At 42.1% G+C, this 21,681-nt stretch overlaps 2 protein-coding genes across 4 annotated transcripts in view; one reads left to right on the forward strand and one right to left on the reverse strand.

The window, feature by feature from the left end:
• The window catches only part of LOC113010977 (ephrin type-B receptor 1-B), a 436,216-nt gene that overhangs the window by 30,018 nt on the left and 384,517 nt on the right, over window positions 1-21,681 (forward strand). The gene's annotated exons all lie outside the window — the stretch shown is intronic.
• Window positions 15-21,155, reverse strand: nyap2b (neuronal tyrosine-phosphorylated phosphoinositide-3-kinase adaptor 2b). 2 transcript variants are annotated; one of them, XM_026150238.2, is made up of 8 exons: window positions 19,704-21,155; window positions 17,281-17,482; window positions 13,424-13,740; window positions 9,510-10,583; window positions 3,375-4,664; window positions 3,175-3,278; window positions 2,079-2,348; window positions 15-1,986 (listed from the first exon to the last, which is right to left on the reverse strand). In XM_026150238.2, exons 2-8 carry the CDS (start codon window positions 17,457-17,459, stop codon window positions 1,951-1,953), a joined length of 3,270 nt encoding a protein of 1,089 aa, XP_026006023.1. In that variant the 5' UTR covers window positions 17,460-17,482; window positions 19,704-21,155; the 3' UTR covers window positions 15-1,950. The 2 variants fall into 2 exon arrangements, with proteins under 2 accessions (XP_026006023.1, XP_080148726.1); XM_080292600.1 differs by having other exon boundaries at window positions 15-2,348; window positions 19,704-21,154.

The following is a 21,681-nucleotide window of genomic DNA, read 5'->3' on the forward strand; positions in this document are numbered from 1 at the left end:
TGACAGGATGCACATTTTCCATAGCAGGTTTCAAGTCCATATTTATTTATTTCTCTCAACAGAACCCAAGTGACAATCAGAATACAGTACTTTATTCCTCAAACATGTTTATTCCTTTTTTTTTTTTTTATTTATTACGCAAAACAAGAGAACACTCAGTGCAATAAGACAGAGGACTGACGGTGCGGTGCTCTCTCTACCTTTTCACAGTGCACGTTTATACACACAAAAAGATTGTACATCATCATCATTGTTACATTTCCAACCTTCACCCACCAACATCATGAGGGCAAAGTGAATGTCTTAAGACAATCATTTTTTTAAACTAGCAACTTGCATACAGTGTAGCCAGGTACACACACTCATAAACACACACACACACGCACACACACGCGCACAGCTCTCTCCCTCACACGCATACTGGTACCAACAAAGGTTTCTGATTCGTTGATTCTCATAGAGAGGGGCTACTGCACTTGCACTTTAGGGGCTGTTGTTAAACCCATACTATTTTGGCAATGTTGACATTGCCTTTTAATGTGCAAAAGAGAACCAACTGAATTCATGCAAATAAAAGGTTGAGGTAGAGGGAGAGAGCAGGGGGAGATGAATGTGTATGCAACCAGCCTGATTTAATGTGACGGAAGATGAGAGTTAGTGCAGTTCACTTATTTTTTTGTAGCCTGACAGAATTGCAGGCCCTTGTGCAACCCCTCCCCGTCATTTTTGACAGCTTAAAGCTGTTGTCATGTGATAGGTCCTTCAATAATTTGATCTCTAAAATGGTTGCCAGCCATTGAATTGGATTGGAAACATTGTCAGAGACACCCAAATATAGATGAGTGTATGTCACACACCCAGCCATTCTCCTGAGGCTTTACCTTTCAGCCAATAAATGAAAACTTACATGGCACAACTCACTATTCCTTACAATTTCAAAAAATATATATAAGCATAAACTTGAAAGTTACTTCTTAAGCAAGTGCATATGGCTATTATAATCTGCAGTGAAATTAAGAAATCTAAAAGCTCAGGTGTTGATTGTACGGGCTGGTCGTTGGCGTCAAGTATTTACACTGTCACGGTGCTTTGCAGTGTGCATGGCAATGTAAAGATGCTGGTACTCGCCAGCTATTGCCACTAATCCCATTTTAAATAACCAAGCATCCAAAGTGCAACCACACCCATATCTCGCTTTTACAGGCTTTGGCTGGTCTTGGAAAATGATCCTGTTTATAATGTATGTTCTAATTTGCTACCTCCCCACCCCGCCCTCATAGTGTATTTTAGAATACAGCAAAAAACATTACACACTATCTCTGTCCTCTACAAATGCCAACAGGCTTTCCTGCGAAACAGCTTTAAAAGGCTTTGACGTAGTGACCACACAGTTTCTCACTGTTAAATACAAACTGAAGCACAAGTAGTATCCTGTTTCTGTTCTAGGACCAGCTGTTGTACATTCTAGAACATCCTGGACCAGGCATGGACAGACCTGGAATCTAAAGCACGGCGACGTAAACTCCTCAACTTACAATACAACAGTGAAAATGTAAAGTATATATAGACAGAATTAAATAGTCCATTCATTTTAGTGCTTTTAAGCACAAACAAAAAAAAGCGCTTGGCATAAGAAAATTATGCAACTACAGTACAAGTATCGATAGATTATGTTTTGAAATGTAAAATAACCTGAACAAAAATAACATAAAAACAAATATTAGATTGCATCTACATCTACTATACATAATTTAAGTTTCCTTTTGATCCCCATCATCTCATTTAGAAAATATCTATTCATCATCAAATATCTACTCTACTAATACAGGAGTCCAGTCACAGGAAATAGAAAAATATCAAATATCACCAGTGATGATAAGAAACATGACAACCTGAACAAGCAGAAATATTGCTGTGGTAACCACCATTGTCCTTTGACATCAGTGAGCATCATCCCTCTTGTCCTCTCAGCGGCCGCCCTGAAGCCTATGATGTTTTAGGGAGGAGAGGGAGTGGTTAACTGTGGGTTATGTGTTCGAAATGCCTTGTAAATGTCAGATGGCGGTATCCCAGAATACCGTTGTCTGGGTGGGGTATGGAGGAGGACGGATCTTCTTGGTCCCGCCGTTTTTTCCCCAGCTTGGAAGGACAGATGTATTTTCCTGCTTGCACTGACTTCGTTCCTGGTGCCTGTCCTCATTCCTGTCTGGCAGAGGAGGAGGAGGCCTCTCCAGAGATCTCTGCAAGTGCGGATGCTGTCTGGAACGGATTTCCATGCATAGGGTGCGTTTCCTCTCGATTTGCTCTAGCATAGTGGTGTCTCCACATATCCATGGCATCTGGGGCATCTGAGCAACACATTTAACATACCACGTGAAATAAATACAAATTAACTCTTTCTAGAATTTCTTTTTGATGTCATTCACAATTGACTAAGTGATCATATAACACAAAAAATGAATTCAGGGGCGGATGGGTGTGGTTTTTGATTTGATTTGGTGTAACCCAGCATCTCACCAGTACTGATCATTTTTAATGGAGAGAATGGTAAACCCATTTATGTGTTCCCGGCTTTAGGTAATAAAAGAAAAAAAATAGAAAAATGATTTTGACAAAAATCATGTTCACCAAATTGCTGTGCTAGGAGCACCCTTACTCATGAACTTCACCCTACACTATGACTTAATAAATCAGTTTTAAAAAAATACAATTGATATATCTGGCAGAAGATGAAGAGTTAAACACAATGTAGATCTCTCTGAAAGTTCTGAAACCTGCTGTGGATTTCTCTTCACTGTCTTTGCAAACAATTTACTTTTTTTTTTTTTAAATAAATCTTCAGTTGTAACCACTATGTTTTAATAAACTGAAGATTTTTCACATTACTAATGAAAAATGCCTAATTAATCAGTGTTATTAATTAGTGTTTTGTTAAATAGTTAACTAGTCAATCAATTGAATAGTCAGTTAATTTAAATTGTTGAGATAAAAGAGTTAGATTTCGAATCCCCACACCAGTTTGACCAACTAGAACAAAATATCTTTAAACAGTCCAAACTGTTCCATACCAGACTAAGAAATAAGTTTTCAGGACCTATAAGAAACTGACACTTCAGGTAAAGAGACAGACAAGACAAAACAAAACAAAAGAAAGAATAAACCAGATATGCATACCTGACTTTGATGTGTCTCTGTTGCCCTCCTTTGTGGAGTTCCCACTGGGGAAGGATTAGCAGGTTTAGACGGTGAGCGGGCATACTTAGATGCTGCTTTCAGATCTACAAAGGAATAAAAAATCACATTTAGTAGTATGCCATTTGAATAGTTATATGCATTGTCTAATGCCGCCTTAAAATTTAGGTCCTAACACTCACCATTTCCTGTTCCCATAGTCATCGGAGGGCTACCTGATGACCTTCCGTGATGAGTGGGTGTTGTTGTTGATGAATGCTGTCCTGATATTGTGCTGCCATTCCTCTCTTGTGCTTTTGACTGGTCTGTGTTGTAATTTGCTCTGTTATCTCGTCGGGGGGTGCCATCTGATCTGTATCCTCGCTCCTTATTATCACACCTGTATTCCATTGATGAAGGGCTCTTGGTGCTCTTGATGTCAAAATGATGATGCTCTGAGCCATTCAAACTTCTGTCTTTGCTGTCCCGCCTCACTTCAAGGCCAGTTCTGCTCAGATCTTTGCTGTCCTGCCTGGATAAAGGAGGAGGAGGAAGATCTCCACTATTGTGGCAGCTTCGATCTCTCCCCTCATACCTGGATTCGGAGTTGGAACCAACTCTGTCCCTGCTGTTGCTGCTTCTGGATGCTTCTTGTCGGGGAAGGATCTCTGGTGGCTGATCTATTCTACCTTCATATTTGTGCTCCGTGTCATTCCTTTCTCTCTCTTTGCTCTCCTGTTGGGGTAACAAATCGGGACGATGGTCTTTGCTATCATGCCTGTATTCTGGTCCGGTTCTAACCCTGTCTTTGCTCTCTTGTCGGGAAAGAAGCTCAGGGGGCCTATCTCTGCTTTCGTGCTTTGAGTCCACACCATTTCTGGCTCGCTCTTTGCTATCCTGTCGGGGTAAGAGTTCAGGTGGCTGATCCAGTCTCTCTCTGCTTTCATGTCTGTAGTCTACAGGATGTCTTGCCCTTTCCTTGCTGTCTTGCCTTGGCAACAGCTCAGGTGGCTGATCAAGCAGTCTGTCTCTGTCTTTGCTCTCCTGTCTCAGCAAAGACTCCATTCCATGTCCCCCACTTCGATCTTTACTGTCTCTCCTTGGTAATAGGTCACCATTGCTAATCCCTCTGTCCTTGGAGTCTTTTCTTATCAAAGGGATTGTTTCTATGGAGCTGCTGCCCCTATCTTTGGAGTCCCGCCTCACAGGGATGGGCTCTGCATTGCTGCAGGCCTGGTCCCTGCTATCCCTGCGAACCAGCTGTGCATCTACATTGCTACAAGTACGGTCTTTACTATTTCGTCTGTGGGGCAGAGGCTCTGCATTGCTGCTTCCTCTCTCTTTGTCTTTTTCTCTGTCTTTGTCTCTGTCTTTTCTATGTGAAGACTCTTTACTGTGACGCTCCTTGGATTCACGCTTGGACTCCTTGCTGTGACTGTGACGTTCCTTGCCTTCTCGCTTTGACTCACTGTGAGACTTACTTTTGGACTCAGCTGCCAAAGAAAGGGGGGGTAAAAATAAAAAACACATAATTAGGCAAATCAATAGACATTCAGTTTTTGATGTACCTATCAAAATAAACTGGATAAAAAAAACACACAAAATAAATAAATAAATAATTAAACAGTGGGACAAACTGTGATTATCATCAGAATCTGACTTGTTACTGCAATGCAAACAATTATCCACTAGGTGTCCCTTACTACCCATTTAAGAAGCTGTGGTAGGAGTTGTAAACCTCTGGAGTTGAAACAAAATGATTGAATGCCATATATATATACAGTGGTGTGAAAATTGTTTGCCACCTTCCTGATTTCCTATTATTTTAACATTTGTCACACTTAAACGTTTCAGATCACCAAACAAATTTAAATATTAGACAAAGATAACACAAGCAAAGTTTTTAAATGAAGATGTTTATTATTTAGGGGAGAAAAATCCAAACCTACATGCCCCTGCTTGATAAAAAAAAGATTGCCCCTCCCTGTTATAAGATAAATTAACTGTTGTGTATCACATCTTTGGAAAGATGAGCTCAATTTCTCTAGCCAGTTTCTCTAGGCCTGATTACTACTGTGCCTGTTCTCAATCAAGAAATCGCTTGCATAAAACCTGCCTGACAAAGTGGAGTAGACCAAAACATCCTCAAAAGTCAGACATCATGCTGCGGTCCAAGGAAATTCAGGAACAAATAAAAGACAATGTAACTGACTTAGGGTCAGTGTTCATGAATCCACCATAAGAAAGAGACTGGGTAAAAATGCCCTGCATGGCAGAGTTCTATGACAAAAGCAACTGCTGAGCAAAAGGAACATAAAGGCTGCTCTCAGTTTTGCCAGAAAACATCTTAATGAACCCCAAGTCTTTTGGGAAAATACTCTGTGGATCCACAAAACAAAAGTTGAACTTTTTGCAAGGTGTATATCTTATTACATCTGGCAGATAGCCTGTCCACTTATGAATGGCTTAAGAAAAACAAAATGAAAACTTTGGAGTGGCCTAGTCAAAGTCCTGAAACCTGAATCCAATTGAGATGCTATGGCATGACCCTAAAAAGGTGGTTCATGCTCCCAAACCCTCCAGTGTGGCTGAATTATAACAATTCTGGAAAAATGAGTGGGCTAAAATTCCTCTGCAGCGCTTTAAAAGACTCATTGCCAGCTATCACAAATACTTGATTGTAGGTTTAGGGGAAAATCACTTTTTCAAGCAGGGCCATGTAGGTTTTTGACCTCTTAAAAATAAATAACTTCATTTAGAAACTTCATTTTATCATTTTTTTTTTGATGATCTTAAACATTTAAAAAACTTTATCCCACCACTGTATGGAGATATCTATCTATCTATCTATCTATCTATCTATCTATCTATCTATCTATCTATCTATCTATCTATCTATCTATAGATAGATAGATAGATAGATAGATAGATAGATAGATAGATATACATATGCATCACTGGCCTGAGCCTGTCTCTGGATGGTTTCCGTACAAGCTGTAACCTACAATACATTGTGGAAGCATCCCCTGTCATGCCTGCATGCGTCATATGTGTAGTTTTATGCTGATGTGTGTATTGGGGGGGGGGGGGAGTAAAAGAGAGCAAGTGTGGTGATTAACCAGTTGGTAAGTGGGTCAGGGTAGCTGTTGCTGCCCCTGTTGCCTTAGAAAGGGAAAGAACAAAATGATCCTCCATTCCTTCATAACCTTCATGTTCACAACACACAACATATGTGACATTTGCACCAACTAAACCAAAAATCTCACTGATGAGAAATCAAAGGGTAATCCTCGCACCTAAATGCAGTCTCTAACTAAAAGCAGCAGCTAATAATAATAATAATAATGACAATCTCTGGAAAAAGCAAAAAATGTATACCAGTTTGGTACATGCATGAACATGTATATCTCATTACAGTCAAAATGGCAAGAAATCATAAATTCTCTCAGCGTCCACCGTCCCCATCTGCACAGCTGCTCCTGCTGCCCGATTGGCTTACATATGTGTGTGATGATTGGACAGAAAAGGGAATCTGAAATCCTGTGATCAGGTGTAGAATAGAGTTCAGAGGCATAACATCTCTATCAGGAGCATGCATTGTAGTCTGACGTGCCCTGAGCTGTGATTGGCTGCATTACCCACGGGGAGGGAATCTGCAAATAAGAAACAGGGATTTCTCCTCCTTCCACTGTTGCTATGTTGTAGTTGCTAAGAGCACTGAGTAAGGATGGATGTGTGGATTCTTTGTAGTTTTTTGTTTTTTTTCATGATTTATGATGTACGCATAAATGCTGTGTTTAGTGGTATTTACATTAAAGAAAACTGTTAAGCTGTTAAATTGTTGTTAAATTCTTTCAGATTGTGAAACTCAGGTATGAGGAGAGTTATGTGAAGTTGAGGGTTAAACAGCATGTCATCTTCACTGTATATGATTACATACTCCATCTGACTTTGTTACTGACTCCAGTAAAGTATGACACGCCTCTACAAAATGAATCTAAGCAGAAAAATAAAGGTTGCAATATGCTTGAGAATGAGAAGGCCAATTTGTGACTGACTGATAATGCTGCTGGCACCAGACTCAGAAATAGATCCTGCTTTTATATCTTTCTTCTTTCGTAAATCAATTTGTGCAGCAAGGGGTTTGTTTTCCTACCCGACCGCACATATTTTGGCACCGTCTTCCTGAGTGTGCCATAATATCTGTATTTAAATGTTGATGTTTACATATTTAAAAGTAATGCTGCCTGATGGCCTAATGCCATGGGTTGGTTTGAGAGACCTACGGCCCGCTTTAGTCTTTAATCCTCTCAGATTAAATCATACGATCTGTATCAGACTTGGCTTGGCAGGTCTAGATTAAACAAACGCAAACTGCAAAGTGCCCTGCAAACATCATGCTGTGAAAGCGATGCATTAAATGCACAAACTCGTGATTTTGCAGGATCAAACTTGTTAACCCTAAATGTGGACTGATTAAGGAATTAAAAAGTGTTTATTTATGTTTGCTGCCAGGTTTACTGTCGCTAAATCTCTTTACACTAACACAGTGCACACTGCCCAGTGACACACTTCTGTGTTACCTCTGCTCTTCAGTTTGTTATCCTACTTTCTAGTGCTGCTTTCTAACTAAATCTGTCATTCTCATGAAACAAATGTGTGTACAGTAGACAGGGCGGAAAAGCTGTTTAATGGGCATGTGTTTGCAACAAGGATGTAGATTTGGCATGGACGGAAGGGACGTGTCCCCACCAATATCCAGCGATTATTGAATTGTCCCCACCAATAATTTGATCTCTTTGAGTAAAGAAAAACAAACCCGATAGTAAGAAAAAAAAACGATCTGTCAACGTCTCATTCACCCAGCGGTGCAGAAAGAGTTAAATTACGTTCTCTACTGGAGTCCTACCTCATGTGACAAATATGGCCAATGTGATTGGCTGTGCTTTTCAGGGAGTTTTCAAAACTAACTACACAACAGGCAGCACATTCTCTCAGTCTCAGAGCAGCATTTCTAATTTTGATTGAAACTGTCAGAGAAAACGGCAGCCTCGAGCAAGCCAGGATATTAGTTTACAGAGGCTGTTAAAATTATATGTCTAACGTTAAAATGTTGGTGACACAATAATTTCATCCTAATGGCACTGACATATTCATAGGGTTAATTTTTGAGACAAAATATCATGAATAGTCATGATTTTGCAAATATTCCACCTTGTAGTGCAGTTTGCACAAATTGTTTTAAAAATGCACTCACCCTACAACCATCACTGATGAGTCAAGATCTGCACAAATTGACAGAAGCACTGAAGCAGCTGCACATTTTATTCTTATTGTCATGTATGTCCTATTTGTCAGGTGACAGAAGAACCAACACAAAGCTCACAGAGCAATGGTGATACAAGATCAAAGGTGAAATTGGATCATGACTTGATGGTTCATTACTGTATTTGAAGCACATGTGTGACTGCATGTATTTGGAATGTCTCACTTTTATTTATCAGGTGACAGAGGCAGCTCTGCCATGTTGTCGCTCGGACAGAGGTGAAGAGGCGAGGTCACAGGTGACTGACTGATGATTTGGTGCTATAGATTAACGAGAGAAGAAGGCATGTGTTTGGCTGCTTCACATAGTGGACATTGAGTTATTGTGTGGGGCACCAGTAGTGCATGTGTGTTGCTGTAACAGTAGTTCATGTTTAGAATAAAACATCCCAGCTCACTGATTTGATCGGGGCAATAGTGCCTAAAATGTTGCATCATTTTGCTGAGAGATCTTTTACTTTGTGGTAATCTGAAATGAGTAGTTTTATGGACAAAACCCACCAGGTCATTCAGTGTTCCCTTAGTGCTAATGTATAAGAGATGTTGGTGTACTATAACTGAAGTAATGTTGTTAAGTCCTTAAAGTCATATTCTTTTATTGTCATGACTGTATTTGAAGCTATTTTTATTTTTGTATGATACCTGATTTATATGGAATATGGCTGAAGTAAACTAAAGCCTAAAATACTTTAGTCATTTGCTTAATAGTAATTTAACATTATACAATTCACATATAAAACTATGAATTGTAATTTTAAATGGTTTAAAAGCATGTAGAATAACATATGTAGGCAAGTATATTTCTCCTTTTTTTTAATCAAGAAGCAAAGACGAAAAGGAAAAAAAAGAAACAGGGCAGAGTTCGGTGGTTGAATCATCCGTCCCCACCAATGCCAAATCCAAATCTACGCCCTTGGTTTGCAAACTATCTACACTCATATGGAAACCAGAAAGTTTGCAATACTTTGAATTAGTATCTTTTTGTAACTACATTTCATAATCACAAGACTTACTTTCTCCTGGCTCCTTGGATTTTCTTCCACTGGAATTTTTCTTTAGCATATTCCTGCCTGTCGTAAACAGGTTGGTTAGTTCATCCAGAGGGCTGGTGGGTGTCCTTGAGCGGCCTGTTGATACATTTTGCATAGACCCATGAAGTCGTCCGACACCATCTTGAGGTGGCGAGCCTTTTCCATGCGGTGTAGCAGAAGCACTTCGGGGCAGACCCCCAGGGAATGGCATCGGAGCATCAAAGGGAGGTGTACGCATGAGGCTGAGAGGGGTGAGACAGCGACCCATGCTGACTGGCGACGGACAAGCAGAGTGGCTACGCTGATAGGAAGATGATGATGAGGATTTATAAAGGGTACAGGGCAGAGGAGGCGCAGAGGAGCGTCCAGAGACAGTGAGAGTTGGGGTGGCTGTGAGCTCCCTACGGATGTGTGCGGAGGAGGGTGGCTCGGTGGAAGAGGTGGGAGATTTGCTGTATGACTGGTTCTCCAGCATGGGCAATTTGGCTACATCTAAAGGGGTGAGGGGAGACTCATCTGAGTTAGGCGAGCACTGGGCAGGCGCTGGTGGGAACACCAACAGTGGAGGTCGATGAGTGAGTAAATTGGGGAAGGGTGCAGGAATGTCACACAGTGGAATGTTTCGAGGTGTGGAGCAGCGGCTGAGAGGCTCAGGTTCATAGGGTGCCGGGGTAGGGCACGCAGAACGACATCCTACAGGGTCGGTGCGGTACTCCATGTCATCCAGAGCTGGGTACTTCATCTCCTCGTACACAGACTCATCTGGCTCCTCATCCTCACTCTTCAAGGGTTCTCGCATTCCAACATCAATCCCACCCATCTCTATATAGACAGGTTCGTCTTCACAGTCATCAGTAGGGCTGTCATCACTTTGAGGAGGTGATGGGTTGCATTCGTTAGGGGAAGTGACATGGTGGAGGGGTTTGGAGGGGCAAACCCCACTGCCTCCATGGCTCTTAATGTAGGACTCATCAAAGGAAACACTCAGTTGTGTGTTGGGGTTCCTCTTGGGTTTGGGTGGTGGCACCCTCCTGCAGTCCTCACTGCATCCCTGAACTGCTCAAAAGGAGAGAGAAAAAAAGTCTAAGATCTAATTTGTTGAGGTATGAGTCAAATAATTATTGAGTCATATATAATAGATTACTGAATTGGGTGAAATTCAAGTTTTTATAATCTATTTGTCATTAACTATTAATGTGGGTCAGTTGTAGGTCTATATGTGCTACTCAGCGCAATATCTTGAGTCAGATATGTGGGAATAGTTGAGGCATATACATGTTTCTAGGTCACATATATGGCAGCATGCGAGTATACTATCTGGGTCACACACACTGTTGAGCTTCTTTCTGATAGTGGTGACGTAGCTTTGCAATGCGAATCTCTTTAGATGTGGTGCGGAGAGGCATTTATACAGCTAGTACTGTAAAATACACTGCGGTACCACTACAGTAGCTTACAGAGAGTAGCCATAGCTCTATGCTCCCAACTTGCTCTGAGTCTATTTCTAGGTCAAATACTGAGATGTTTGGATAGATGTGTCCCTCACACTGGCAGGTAGTGGGAGATGAATGTGGTTAAGAGCTGGAGTATGTCTAAAATTTTTAAAACTGCAAATTTTATACCTTAAATAATTCATGTGGCAGATGGCCGAGACACACTCCTAGTTCCAGTAACTGTATGACTCACCACCCTTACTCCATGCATACAGGCGCACAAACACACACTAAAGATGCCGACACCTTAAGAGAGAGGAATTAGGACTGATATGTACAGTTCATAGTTTAGGTTGTTTTTGTTTTGTTTTTCTATTTTTTTTTTTACCTTTTTTTTTTGCAAAAAATTGGATACAGTGTATTGCACGTTTATAAAAATGTCTCTTGTTTATAATATTATTTGAGAAAAAAATGAATTCAATGTTAGGTTTATTATCCAGTGCGAGAACCAAAAGTAAAGACTACAAATTAAAACAAAACATCCAATTTTGTTCTGCTTTTTGCATGCTATACATTTAGTCACGATCATATATATAAACTAATTTGAACAGAGGATGCTTGGGTCTTTTGGGCTGGTGTTCTCTCCTAATTAACACTTGCTAATAATGTGCTAATACAAGATTTGGTTAAGCCCAAATGTGTTTTGGCATGTGCTTCTTTGGACTATGATACTGAGATTCCTGCATATGCTCCTCTCCTGTCTTTGTGTGGGCATGCATGTGTATATATGTGCGGGCAGTAATGGGCACATAATGGTGCTCCTCTTCCTCGTTTCCACAGCAGCAAATTACATTACTACACTAGCAGGTTTCCATGGTTAATGCTGAGATCTGTTTCAGCATGGATGATGAATCCACCCCTTCAAAACATCGCTCTCCTTTCTCTTCTCCTCTCTCCACTGCTCCCTCTACCCCACCTCCCCCTTGCAGCGGATGTGTTTACCCGCAGCACCCTCCCCCCTCCCGCTCCTCCTGGGGAAAACGAATCTAGGTCAATCGCTCCTCCTGAATGAATTCTACTCTGACAAGCTCCTCCCCTTACCACTAAAGCGCCAGCTACAGAGCACGCAACCCTCCCCTCAGCCAGGGACACCCCCACACTCTCAATTTGATTGGCTCAGAAGCCTTAGTTTTCAGCATCTCTGGAACCTCATTGGCCCAAGCTGCTCAGTAATGCTGGGATTGGCTGGGCTGCAGGGGGTCTTGTTTCTGTGAGATGGTTGCCGTGGTGCCCAGGAAGATCTGTGCGCACATAGTGATCCCCACCAATCTGAGCCAGGCAGGGTGACTCCCTAAACATCACGTTGGCAGCAAAGCTTCCAAACTGGAATGGAGTCAATGCTCCCTGCAAACTCTAAATCTTTTTGTTATTAATGCAACCTGAAAACTCTATCAGTTTAACTTTGCAAAATGCATGTATTGTGATTTTTTCCCCCCCCTGAGACAGTACTGTGCAGCTTGCATTTGTTGCAAGAAAAATTGTCTTGGGATAATAATGTTCAGTTAAATTACTCTAAACTGGTCTTACATTGACACAAGGCATATTTGAAGAGGAGTTTTAAGCAAGGTTAGAACTGTCAAAGCAGTTGATGCACGGAAACAGCTTAAATTACTAACAATGTGGCAATAACCTTCTATAAGCAGCACTATTATTACTCTGCTGAGCTGAAACCTACTATGCTGAGCAAGAGATGGAGTTTGTATATAGAGCAACACCTGATGATTACATGCACAAGGATAAATAATCTCAACGTGCTCCAAAGATCTTATCATACACACACACAATCACATGCATTATAAGTGACTACTTCCATCTCTGTCTCTACATGGTAGTAACCACATGCAACCTGATTTATCTGTTGGGAAGCAGAAATATGCAAACTACCATTTGCTAATTTGATAACAAGAGAAAAAAAGGACTGTGAGAATGAAAACTCAAACAAAGCTACAACCTATCCCAAACTTCTTAATTTTTCTTTGGTATTATAATGGTATTCTCAGTTTATATGGCCTGTTCATTTTGCGGTATGTTATTAAATGCATGCTAGAGTAGGTCAGCCCTCACGAAATGGAAAACCATGACCATCAGAACATATTGCAGCACAGATGTCTTTAAATATTCATTTATTATTATACATGTGCTTCAGGCTGTCATGTTTGCAATGTTGTTTAGCATAGCCAAAATATGGATATATATGATATATAATACTTTAATCACAGTTCAATCCCATATTGTATTTACACCCTTCATCTTATATCAGTTTACACCTATGGTAGGTCAGTGAAAAGCATACACTGAATAGTTAAATTTCATGTCATTGTGAGAGAAGCAATGTTGAAGAGGTCCCTGCAGTTCAGCTATATATAGTGCATCAGTCTTGTGTGAAGTGCCACCACCACTCACCGTCACATCGCTCCCCGCGGCAGGTGGACATGGGACTATGGTCCACTGCCTCAGACGACATGCTCAGCTTGGTGGCTGGGTCTCTCCTGGGCTTAGGCGGGGGCTGCTTCCTAGAAGTTGGACTTCCCACTTCCTCCTCTCCTCCACCCCCAGTGTTCCCACCACCGACCGAGTGAAGGGACTGGGAGCGTACTGAGAAGCCCTGCCCACAGGCGATAGGGTGCAGGTGGGGCACGGGCATGCGTTCCTGGGGGTCTGGCATGGTATTTAAGCCCATACGCAAGTGCTTGCCCTCAGTTGCTATCTCCTCACCTGATCTGAAACAGCGAAAGAGGAAGGACAAAGAGAAGGGTTAAGAGATCAGAATGAATAAATGTGGAATGCAAAGAATAAAAAAGATAAAGACACAGAAATACAGACATTCCACAATCCAACACATTACAATAAAACGTCTTTCATTTGATCGTATGCGCACGTAGGTATGTGCATTTCATTGTGTGCAGGTGGTCAAAATGACAAGAGCACTAAGTTAACAATAACAGATGTGTTAGTGCCATTGACAGGATGGCTTCTTTCAGGGCAAAGCATTGATTTGAGTTTAACCCTGGATATGACTGATAACCCTCACACAAGCACACACAATCAATCCCTTTAAACGGATGATTGGGCTGAATGGAGTGTTAATGATGTCTGAGTGTTGTGCAATAATGGCGTGAAGGGAAGTGTGTGCTTGAGTGTAAATGGGTGAGTAAATGAGTTCAAGCTCTGACTGTGTTTTAGCATCATATTAAAGAGACAGCAGAACTAAACTTCATTTCAGAGATTCATCTATTTGAAAAATCTCACATTTGCATCTGTGACATTGTCAACCATGCATGTTGGTATGGATGTATGTGGGGGTGACCTCTCAGCCTGTTACTTTACTGACTATGACTCCCTCTCTGGCCAGCTGCTGAACAGAAGGTGCTCAGTGGGTTGGGTTCATTGGTCAGGGGCTTAACTTTGCCTAGCAACAGGGTACCCATAGAAACCAGACACAAAACCAGCTGCCACTGCACAACAATAATAAAGCACACGTGCACACCATAAGCACATGATAACCGCAGCAGGGTTTGTTTTAATAGTATACTGCTGATATAAGTTTAAAAAAGGGACCTGCAGAAACATGTAGAGGCACAGAATGAACAAACCCAGAAGTTAAAAATCACAAGTTTATGTAAATAACTATAATATATATATATATATGGAAAAAAAAACATCAGTGAAGAAATTATAAATTCTTTATCAACAAGATTCAGCCACAGGTGTTTTGGGCATGCATCTGCTGTGACGTGCACTTTTATATACATTGGTTGGTAGTGTGGGGGTGGCTGGGTGTGACTGGAGTACTGGTGCCTGGGTTATTTATAGGATATTTGCCCAGTGATTGGCTAGAGGACAGACCACAGGTGCAGCAGGCGCAGTTGGGGTTGATTTGTTTTTGAGCAGCTCTGGTTGTCTCACTGTGACACCATGGGATGGCAAAACAAGGCACCCCCCCAAACAAACAAACAAACAAACAAACAACCCCCCCCCCCCAAAAAAACAAACAAAAACAAAAACAAAAAAACAAACACTTACTAAATGACATACTGAGAAATAAGGAAGGAAAAACTTCTGTTTGTGTCTGCATGCACGTGTGCACAAAGGGCAGGGCAGTCATTGGGAATTTGCATGCATATGCAAACATAAGTAAATGCGTGTGCATCTGTGTGTGTGTGCGTGTGTGTGCATGAACGTTGGATAAGGGTCGTTTTGAAGACTCTTAGAGATTTAAATGGATTTGTATGTCTGTGACTGTGTGGATAACTTTTTTCCCTCTGATGAAATACAATAAAAGAAAACCAGAGTGAGAGTGTGCTAGGCAGGAAGGCCCGCCTCACTCAAACCAAACGTGCTGATTTGATTGGCCTATGGCTGCTCCAGCTGTTACCAGGCAGAACCCAACTCCTGCAACTGAGCTCACACTTAATCTCTCTTTAACATTTTTCCCCCCATTTTCCCCCCAACTCTAAAACACACTTGTTCTAACAAGCTCTTTTTTCCTTTACACGATCACACTGTCAGTTTGCTCTTTCCAACCCTTTCTCGTAAATAATAATAATATAAATAATAATATATTCCCTTTTCCAGTTGTTCATGCCCATGCACGCATAGTACGCAGGATGCACACACAAATTCTTACACTCTCATAGTCTTTCACTTACTGTAAAAAAATGGGTCGTCTCATTGACCTACTTATAGGTCTCATAAAAAATCCAACTATTTTTTGTCTCTTTCTCCAGTGACTGTGAATTAATGTTTTAGGTTTGGCAACACCTAAAAGAAAGTGAACAGCAGATGACACTTTCCTCAGGTGTCACCCTGTCCCATTCACCAAAGTTACAGTACAGGACTGCATAACAATGAGGACATTGAGATCTTGCTGGTAAGTTAAAAATAGAGGCAAAGAAAGATTTCTGAATTTTCTCTAAAAATGCCACTTTGTTTTTCTAATGCCAGCAGTGTAAAGTTGAGCTTTGATCATGCAAGTGACGTGCCATTTGCATATCCAGTCATACTGGGAGCCAAAAAAAGAGACAGAGCTCTTTGGAGATGCATGGACCATTGAGAGAAGCATGACAGGGATCAAAGTGTTCCTGGATAAATAGGTTAAAAAGCCACATCTGGTCAGATATAAATGCTCAACTCCCCAAAAGCACCTTAATTATTTGATGAGCTGCTAAAATTGCCATCAGCTGCTAAAATACTTTGAGCCAGAAAGACTTAAAGCAAGTAAAATTATTTTTAGAATGTTTGAGAACACTGGAAAGCATAAATTACAAGTACCCAGTGTACACTCATGCTTCTTTCCGTCCTATATTACGACAAACTTTAGATTAAATTAATAGATTAGACATCATTCTAAGACCTAATAAAAAATCATATTACTCAGTATGATGCCTGATGGATATAGTTTCTTTTTATGCCATGATTGTAAAGATCTGCTCTCTGTTTTTGTGGATTGCAAATGTCCATGTTGTCACCAACAACTTTCAAAATCCCTCCAAATACCCTGGTATCATCTCCTGATAATCTAACACCCAGTGGTTCTCTAACACCCAGCAAGCAGGATTTTTCCACGCGCTAGGCACATGTTTACAGCGTGTGCCTTTTATTTAGTGAAGTTACAGTTTCACCATGCTCAGTGGCACTGCTCTAAAAAACAGTGCAGTCAGACATGCGAGTGTTCATAAAGCTGGTTAGAACCCTCCTCTCACACACACCCAGACACACACATTTCCATGTTTCCAGATGGTTTTTAAATAAAGGTGTTTCGAAACACTTACATCATCAGCCTAATTCCCACCCTCACTTCCTAACTTCCTGGGTGTTTTACTGTCCTGGCCCACCTCATTCCTTCTTAATTGTAAAAGCTTGCCATCTCAAAAATAGAGCAGTGATGACCTCCATACAAGGACAAGTCCCAAATAAGTCTAAAAGTGAAAAATTAATTATCCTCCATAGATCACAGAGTGCACTGATCCACACTTGTAAACTCCATAACATAGCAAATTAACAAACCCTCTGGCTACTTGTCCCAATTTCCTCATCCTTAAGCACGGGATACCCAAAGGCAAAGTGGTTTGGGCTCATACCACACGGGTCCAAATGCCCTTGAGCATCAAGTCCCCTGTTTCAATATCCAGCTGGCTGGACCATTTGTTGCATGTCACCCCCCCCCCCCCCCCCTCTCTTTTCCCATATTCCCTGCTTTAAATGTATTCAAAACATACTATTGAGGTTTTCATATTTGCAAGCACTTTTTTTCATCCTACCTCCTTATGGCTTCCTCCTGTTTTCTCTTCTTCTCGTTTTTTTCCTTCAGGAATATCTTGTTTCTCTCATTCCTGGCGTGGTCCAAGTTCTGAGCTACCAGGCCGTTGTAGGCTCTCAGGCCATTCTCTTCAACATATTGGAAAAAGCTGAGAGTTTCCTCCTCTTTGGAGCTCATCATTCTTCAAGTATTTCCACTGCATTCTGGGGGGCATATAAGACATATCAGTCATAATTATTCTTCGAGAAGGGTCACAAAATACAAGAGTGGGCCAGTCATGAGAAAAGCTGGATTTCACAGGCCACACGTTAGTGCCACATGTTGAGTATATGTGACATTGCTGTTGATTTTGAATATGTCTGAATGTTGCTGTAGAGTAGGTGGTGGGCCTTGCATCATGTCTGGATCCAGAAGAGTATTTTCCCTGGAGGTTTGCAACATCCTTTTCTACCGTTCACTCTGCACACAGATGCACACACGCACACACAAAAAAACACACGCACATGCAAACATATACAAAAGCTCATGTGCACATGGAAAGAGCTAAGACTCACTATTTAGCAACAATTACTCATAACCTTCTGCTTCAGTGTGGAACAGTAGCGGCTGCTAATTTTCTCAGTTGTGTTTGCACATTTTCTGGCTGAAATTACTGGCTTTAACCAAGCGAGTGTGTGAATGAGACTGAAAAAGGGCTTTCATCTTCTGCAGTCATAATATAGCCTGGACTCGGAAAGCATAAAACTCCTGGAAGCAATCAGATCAGCACAAATGAAACAAAACTATGAAGCATGCTGTTACATTTATAAATATCATCAATCTTGTCTCTTAAATCCTCAAATACTCTCTTCTCGAGTCCTGCCTCTTGAGTCGGTGATAACATTAATGTTCTTAATGAAAAAAGTGAGAAGAAGCCTTCTCTGTGAAATGTCGACACTTGTGCAGTTACTCAGTGATTCACTCCTAGACGGTAATTAGTTTATAAAAGCAATCGTTTGCAGCCACTTAAAGTCGAGGCACAGAACGAAGCAGATAATGATGCGATTCAGTCTGCATGTATGTTCACTTGGCTGAAAACAAGTGCAACCGCATGTAACGCAGTACATACAATGTGCAACGGCCAAATGTGAATTTCGAGAGGGCAGTGGTGGAAGAGGAGAAGACAGAGCATGCTTTTATGTAGGTCAGTGTTTTCAGATCAACCTAAGACTCATGCTTGTTTACGTGTGAGACAAGCACTGAGTGTGAGCTCGCGTGGGGAGGGGGAGGGAGCTTGTGATATCTTGATATATGTTTGCATGTGCATGTGTGTGTGTGTAGAGAGGCAAGGGGAGCAAGGGGGGTCTTGGAGGGCAGCCAAATGGAGATTGCATGGCCAACTCAGAGGCTAGCCATTGTCTGGCCATCCCTCAGCATCCATGATGCATCTCAAAACTGTTTTGCATAGGCTTTTACAGGCAAGATGAGAGGACTGATAAGAGCCAAAACACAGGATCTCAAGAGCAAAGTTCAAACTAGGGCAAGGATGCCTGGTGTCAAGTGGTGCAGAGATGTTTTCTCCTGATAATCAGGTTTTATCACTAATGCACAGGCACAGTGTAACACCTACAGCTGCACAAATACCAATTTTTTTTCAAATCACAGTTTCTGAGGGAAAACGAAGCACACCAGTTAGAGGTACGGCAATGGGAAGGCACAGTTCAAACAGTGTTTGAGCTGAATTAAGCCTGCCTGCCTAATCCCTGTAAGCCTGCAGCAGCACTCTGCACTGGAATCAACTTGTTTATCACAGTGTTTTTACCAACCAAACCTTTCTCACTGGATTGTCCTCCCTCAACTCAATGATACAAAAAGCTATTATTAATTTTTCATCTCCATAAAACCTGTCAGTTCAGTGAACATTTTCATTCTCTTTTTTTTAAGCAAAGCTTGTTTTGCTCAGTGCCTTGCTCAGTGACATGATGCATTCTCTCTCTTTTCTGTCTTGCCCCTTATACCTCCATTTGCCCTAGTTGACATTGGGTGCAACAGTTGGAACACAGAGGTGCACTTTGCTTTAAATGATAGTGGCACACCATTTCTGTTTCTAAGCAACCATGTCACAGGAGAAGGCCAGCATGGATATTCTAGAGACACACTGTCAAGAAAGATTGCAAGGGCAAGAATCTGGTGACAACATGCATGGGTACTTGCGTATGCATATACACACACGCACACACACAGACACACACAATCATTCTAGGACCAAGTTAAAGCTAATGTTTACTTGATGCAACACTTGGCATGTCTTTACACTTGATTTATTTTTATAGGCACTTGAGAAGGGTGCACAGTAGCATTAGACAAGCAGGCATTTTTTGTCAGTGCTTTGTGGGTTTGTAGGTCAGTGCTGTGAATAAAAAAAAAGTTCTGATGCATACTTACAATAGGGTTGTGTCCTTACTGGTTTGTGGACCAATGTGAGGTCTGTCTTCCCCTGACAAGTCCACTGTACACTAATGAACTCTGAGCTATGCTGCAGCACCAGTGCACTATTCCACTTAAAGCCACATAGACTTCCATCCATTGTATGGTCCAACTGACTGGCCAGCTAGAAAGACTGCCTGTGACCCAGGATAAGGCTGGTGCCAGAAGGGAGCCGGGCCATTGGGTACCCGGCCCAGTGCTCCCTTCCCTGGGCAAAAAAGGGAGACGCGTCCGCTCCAATCCAGATATTTCCACAGTTCAAGCCAGATGTCAGCTTCACTTCTTCAAACATCTGCACATGCTAAAGATGGAAGGAAGATGCAGCATAGCAGCTGACCGCACCCGCATACATCTCGCAAATGCACACTAACACACTCACACGCTCTGACATGAAGCTCCCACTTGCAGTTACAGACCAGGCACTCAAAGTCTTTCTAATTTCCAGAATGTCTTTCCTTCTGCTTTAACATGTCAAAGTGCTGCCCGGGTAAAAGGAATCCTTATCCACAGTGCCCTCAAGGTTCAGACCGAGGTAGAGCAAAGTGATGTGCATTTCCAGGTAAGGCATTCCCTGCCAGCTCCCTCCGTCCCGCTTAGACAGATAGGTCTGCACGCTCACACTGTGCTTAAGCAGATGACACTGGGCTTCCCAACTATAGATCACAACAAGAAGAACACGCCCACTGCCTACTGTAGCCACCTTCCACTAGAGCGTCATCCTCTGTCCCTCTTCTTTTTTTTCTCTTGTGTGCTTTTCAACTCATCTTCAAAAGCACTCATACCCCAGCCTCTTTTTGCAGTTAGTCATTTTTATGCTCTCGTCCTGTGTGCCTCGCCTGCCTTCCCTTAGCAACTGGGCTGTAACTGAATCGTGTTTTTCTGCTTTCAGCACCACGGAGAGCTCTCTCTGTCAGGGGGCGAAGGCGGGGGGTGGAGGGTTGAGTGGGTGGGCACATTCAAAGGGGGCCAAGTGGAAAGAAGGGAGGAGGGATGGAGGGGGGGCCTGAGTGGGAGGAGTCACCAGGTTGCCAGGGTGTGACCTCATTAGACACAACCTCCTCTCCCCCTGGCAACCGATGCGATTCCCCTCCCTGCTACCCCCTTCCTCCCTCCCTCTCTCTCTCACAGCTCGTAAACAACACCAGGACATACACACACACATATAAAAAAAAAACCACTTGCGGTGTTGCTGTGTTGCTTTCAAGTTCATTCATTACATGTACAGTAGTCAAAACAAAGAGTAATAAATGCACGCAGGCAAGAAACAAAAAAAAAGAGAGAAAACAACAATACTTTTCCCTTTCTAATGCGCACACACATTGACCTGCTGATGCAAATTTAAAATATGTTTTGCATAGAAGAACAAAACAAGCAATGCAGTGCAGAGACTTGTTCCCAGTGGCCACAAAAGATGAACGGGATGAAAACAAGGACAGAGTTGAGCCCGAGTTGCATGTTTGTTGGTGGGTGGAGGTGGGGGGTGCTGCTACTGTGACTGTTGTGCACCCCCGCTTGACTGTCTGGGGGATAAGTATTGGTTTCAGTAGCGCTGTCAGTTGTTTCAGTGGTGAGAAAGCCTGGTCTATGGTGCATGAATCAGGGGTTAAGGGAGGGTGAGCTGTTCGAGTTGGTGGGTAGGTTTATGGTGGGGGGGGGGGGGGGGCTGGGTTTGCTTGGATGGATTAACACCATCGACACAAAAGGATTAGCGAGCAGAGATCTGTTGTTTTCGTCAAACCTTCCCTCCATTTCTCTTAACCCCACCACCACCACAAGCTTGGCCAGGTTGTGTTTTATATTTTGTTGGGGGTATAAAAAAAGGGGGGTTGGAGGCAACAAAATGATTTTTTCACAAACATGTGATGGTCAGGTTAGGGAGGAAGGGAAGGCTTAAAAAAAGGCCAGCAATGGAACTAGTGAGTCCACCACGCTGTGC

This window comes from Astatotilapia calliptera, chromosome 18, assembly GCF_964374335.1.
Source record: "Astatotilapia calliptera chromosome 18, fAstCal68.1, whole genome shotgun sequence".
NCBI classification, from domain to species: domain Eukaryota; kingdom Metazoa; phylum Chordata; class Actinopteri; order Cichliformes; family Cichlidae; genus Astatotilapia; species Astatotilapia calliptera.

Coding starts and splice junctions, on each gene's coding strand:
- nyap2b (XM_026150238.2), bottom strand. CDS start 17,459: ATGATGAGCTCCAAAGAGGAGGAAACTCTCAGCTTTTTCCAATATGTT. Junction 4,665..9,509: donor ATCCAAGGAGCCAGGAGAAA/GTAAGTCTTGTG, acceptor TTTCTTTGGCAG/CTGAGTCCAAAAGTAAGTCT. Junction 2,349..3,174: donor CAGAGACACATCAAAGTCAG/GTATGCATATCT, acceptor TGTGTTGCTCAG/ATGCCCCAGATGCCATGGAT.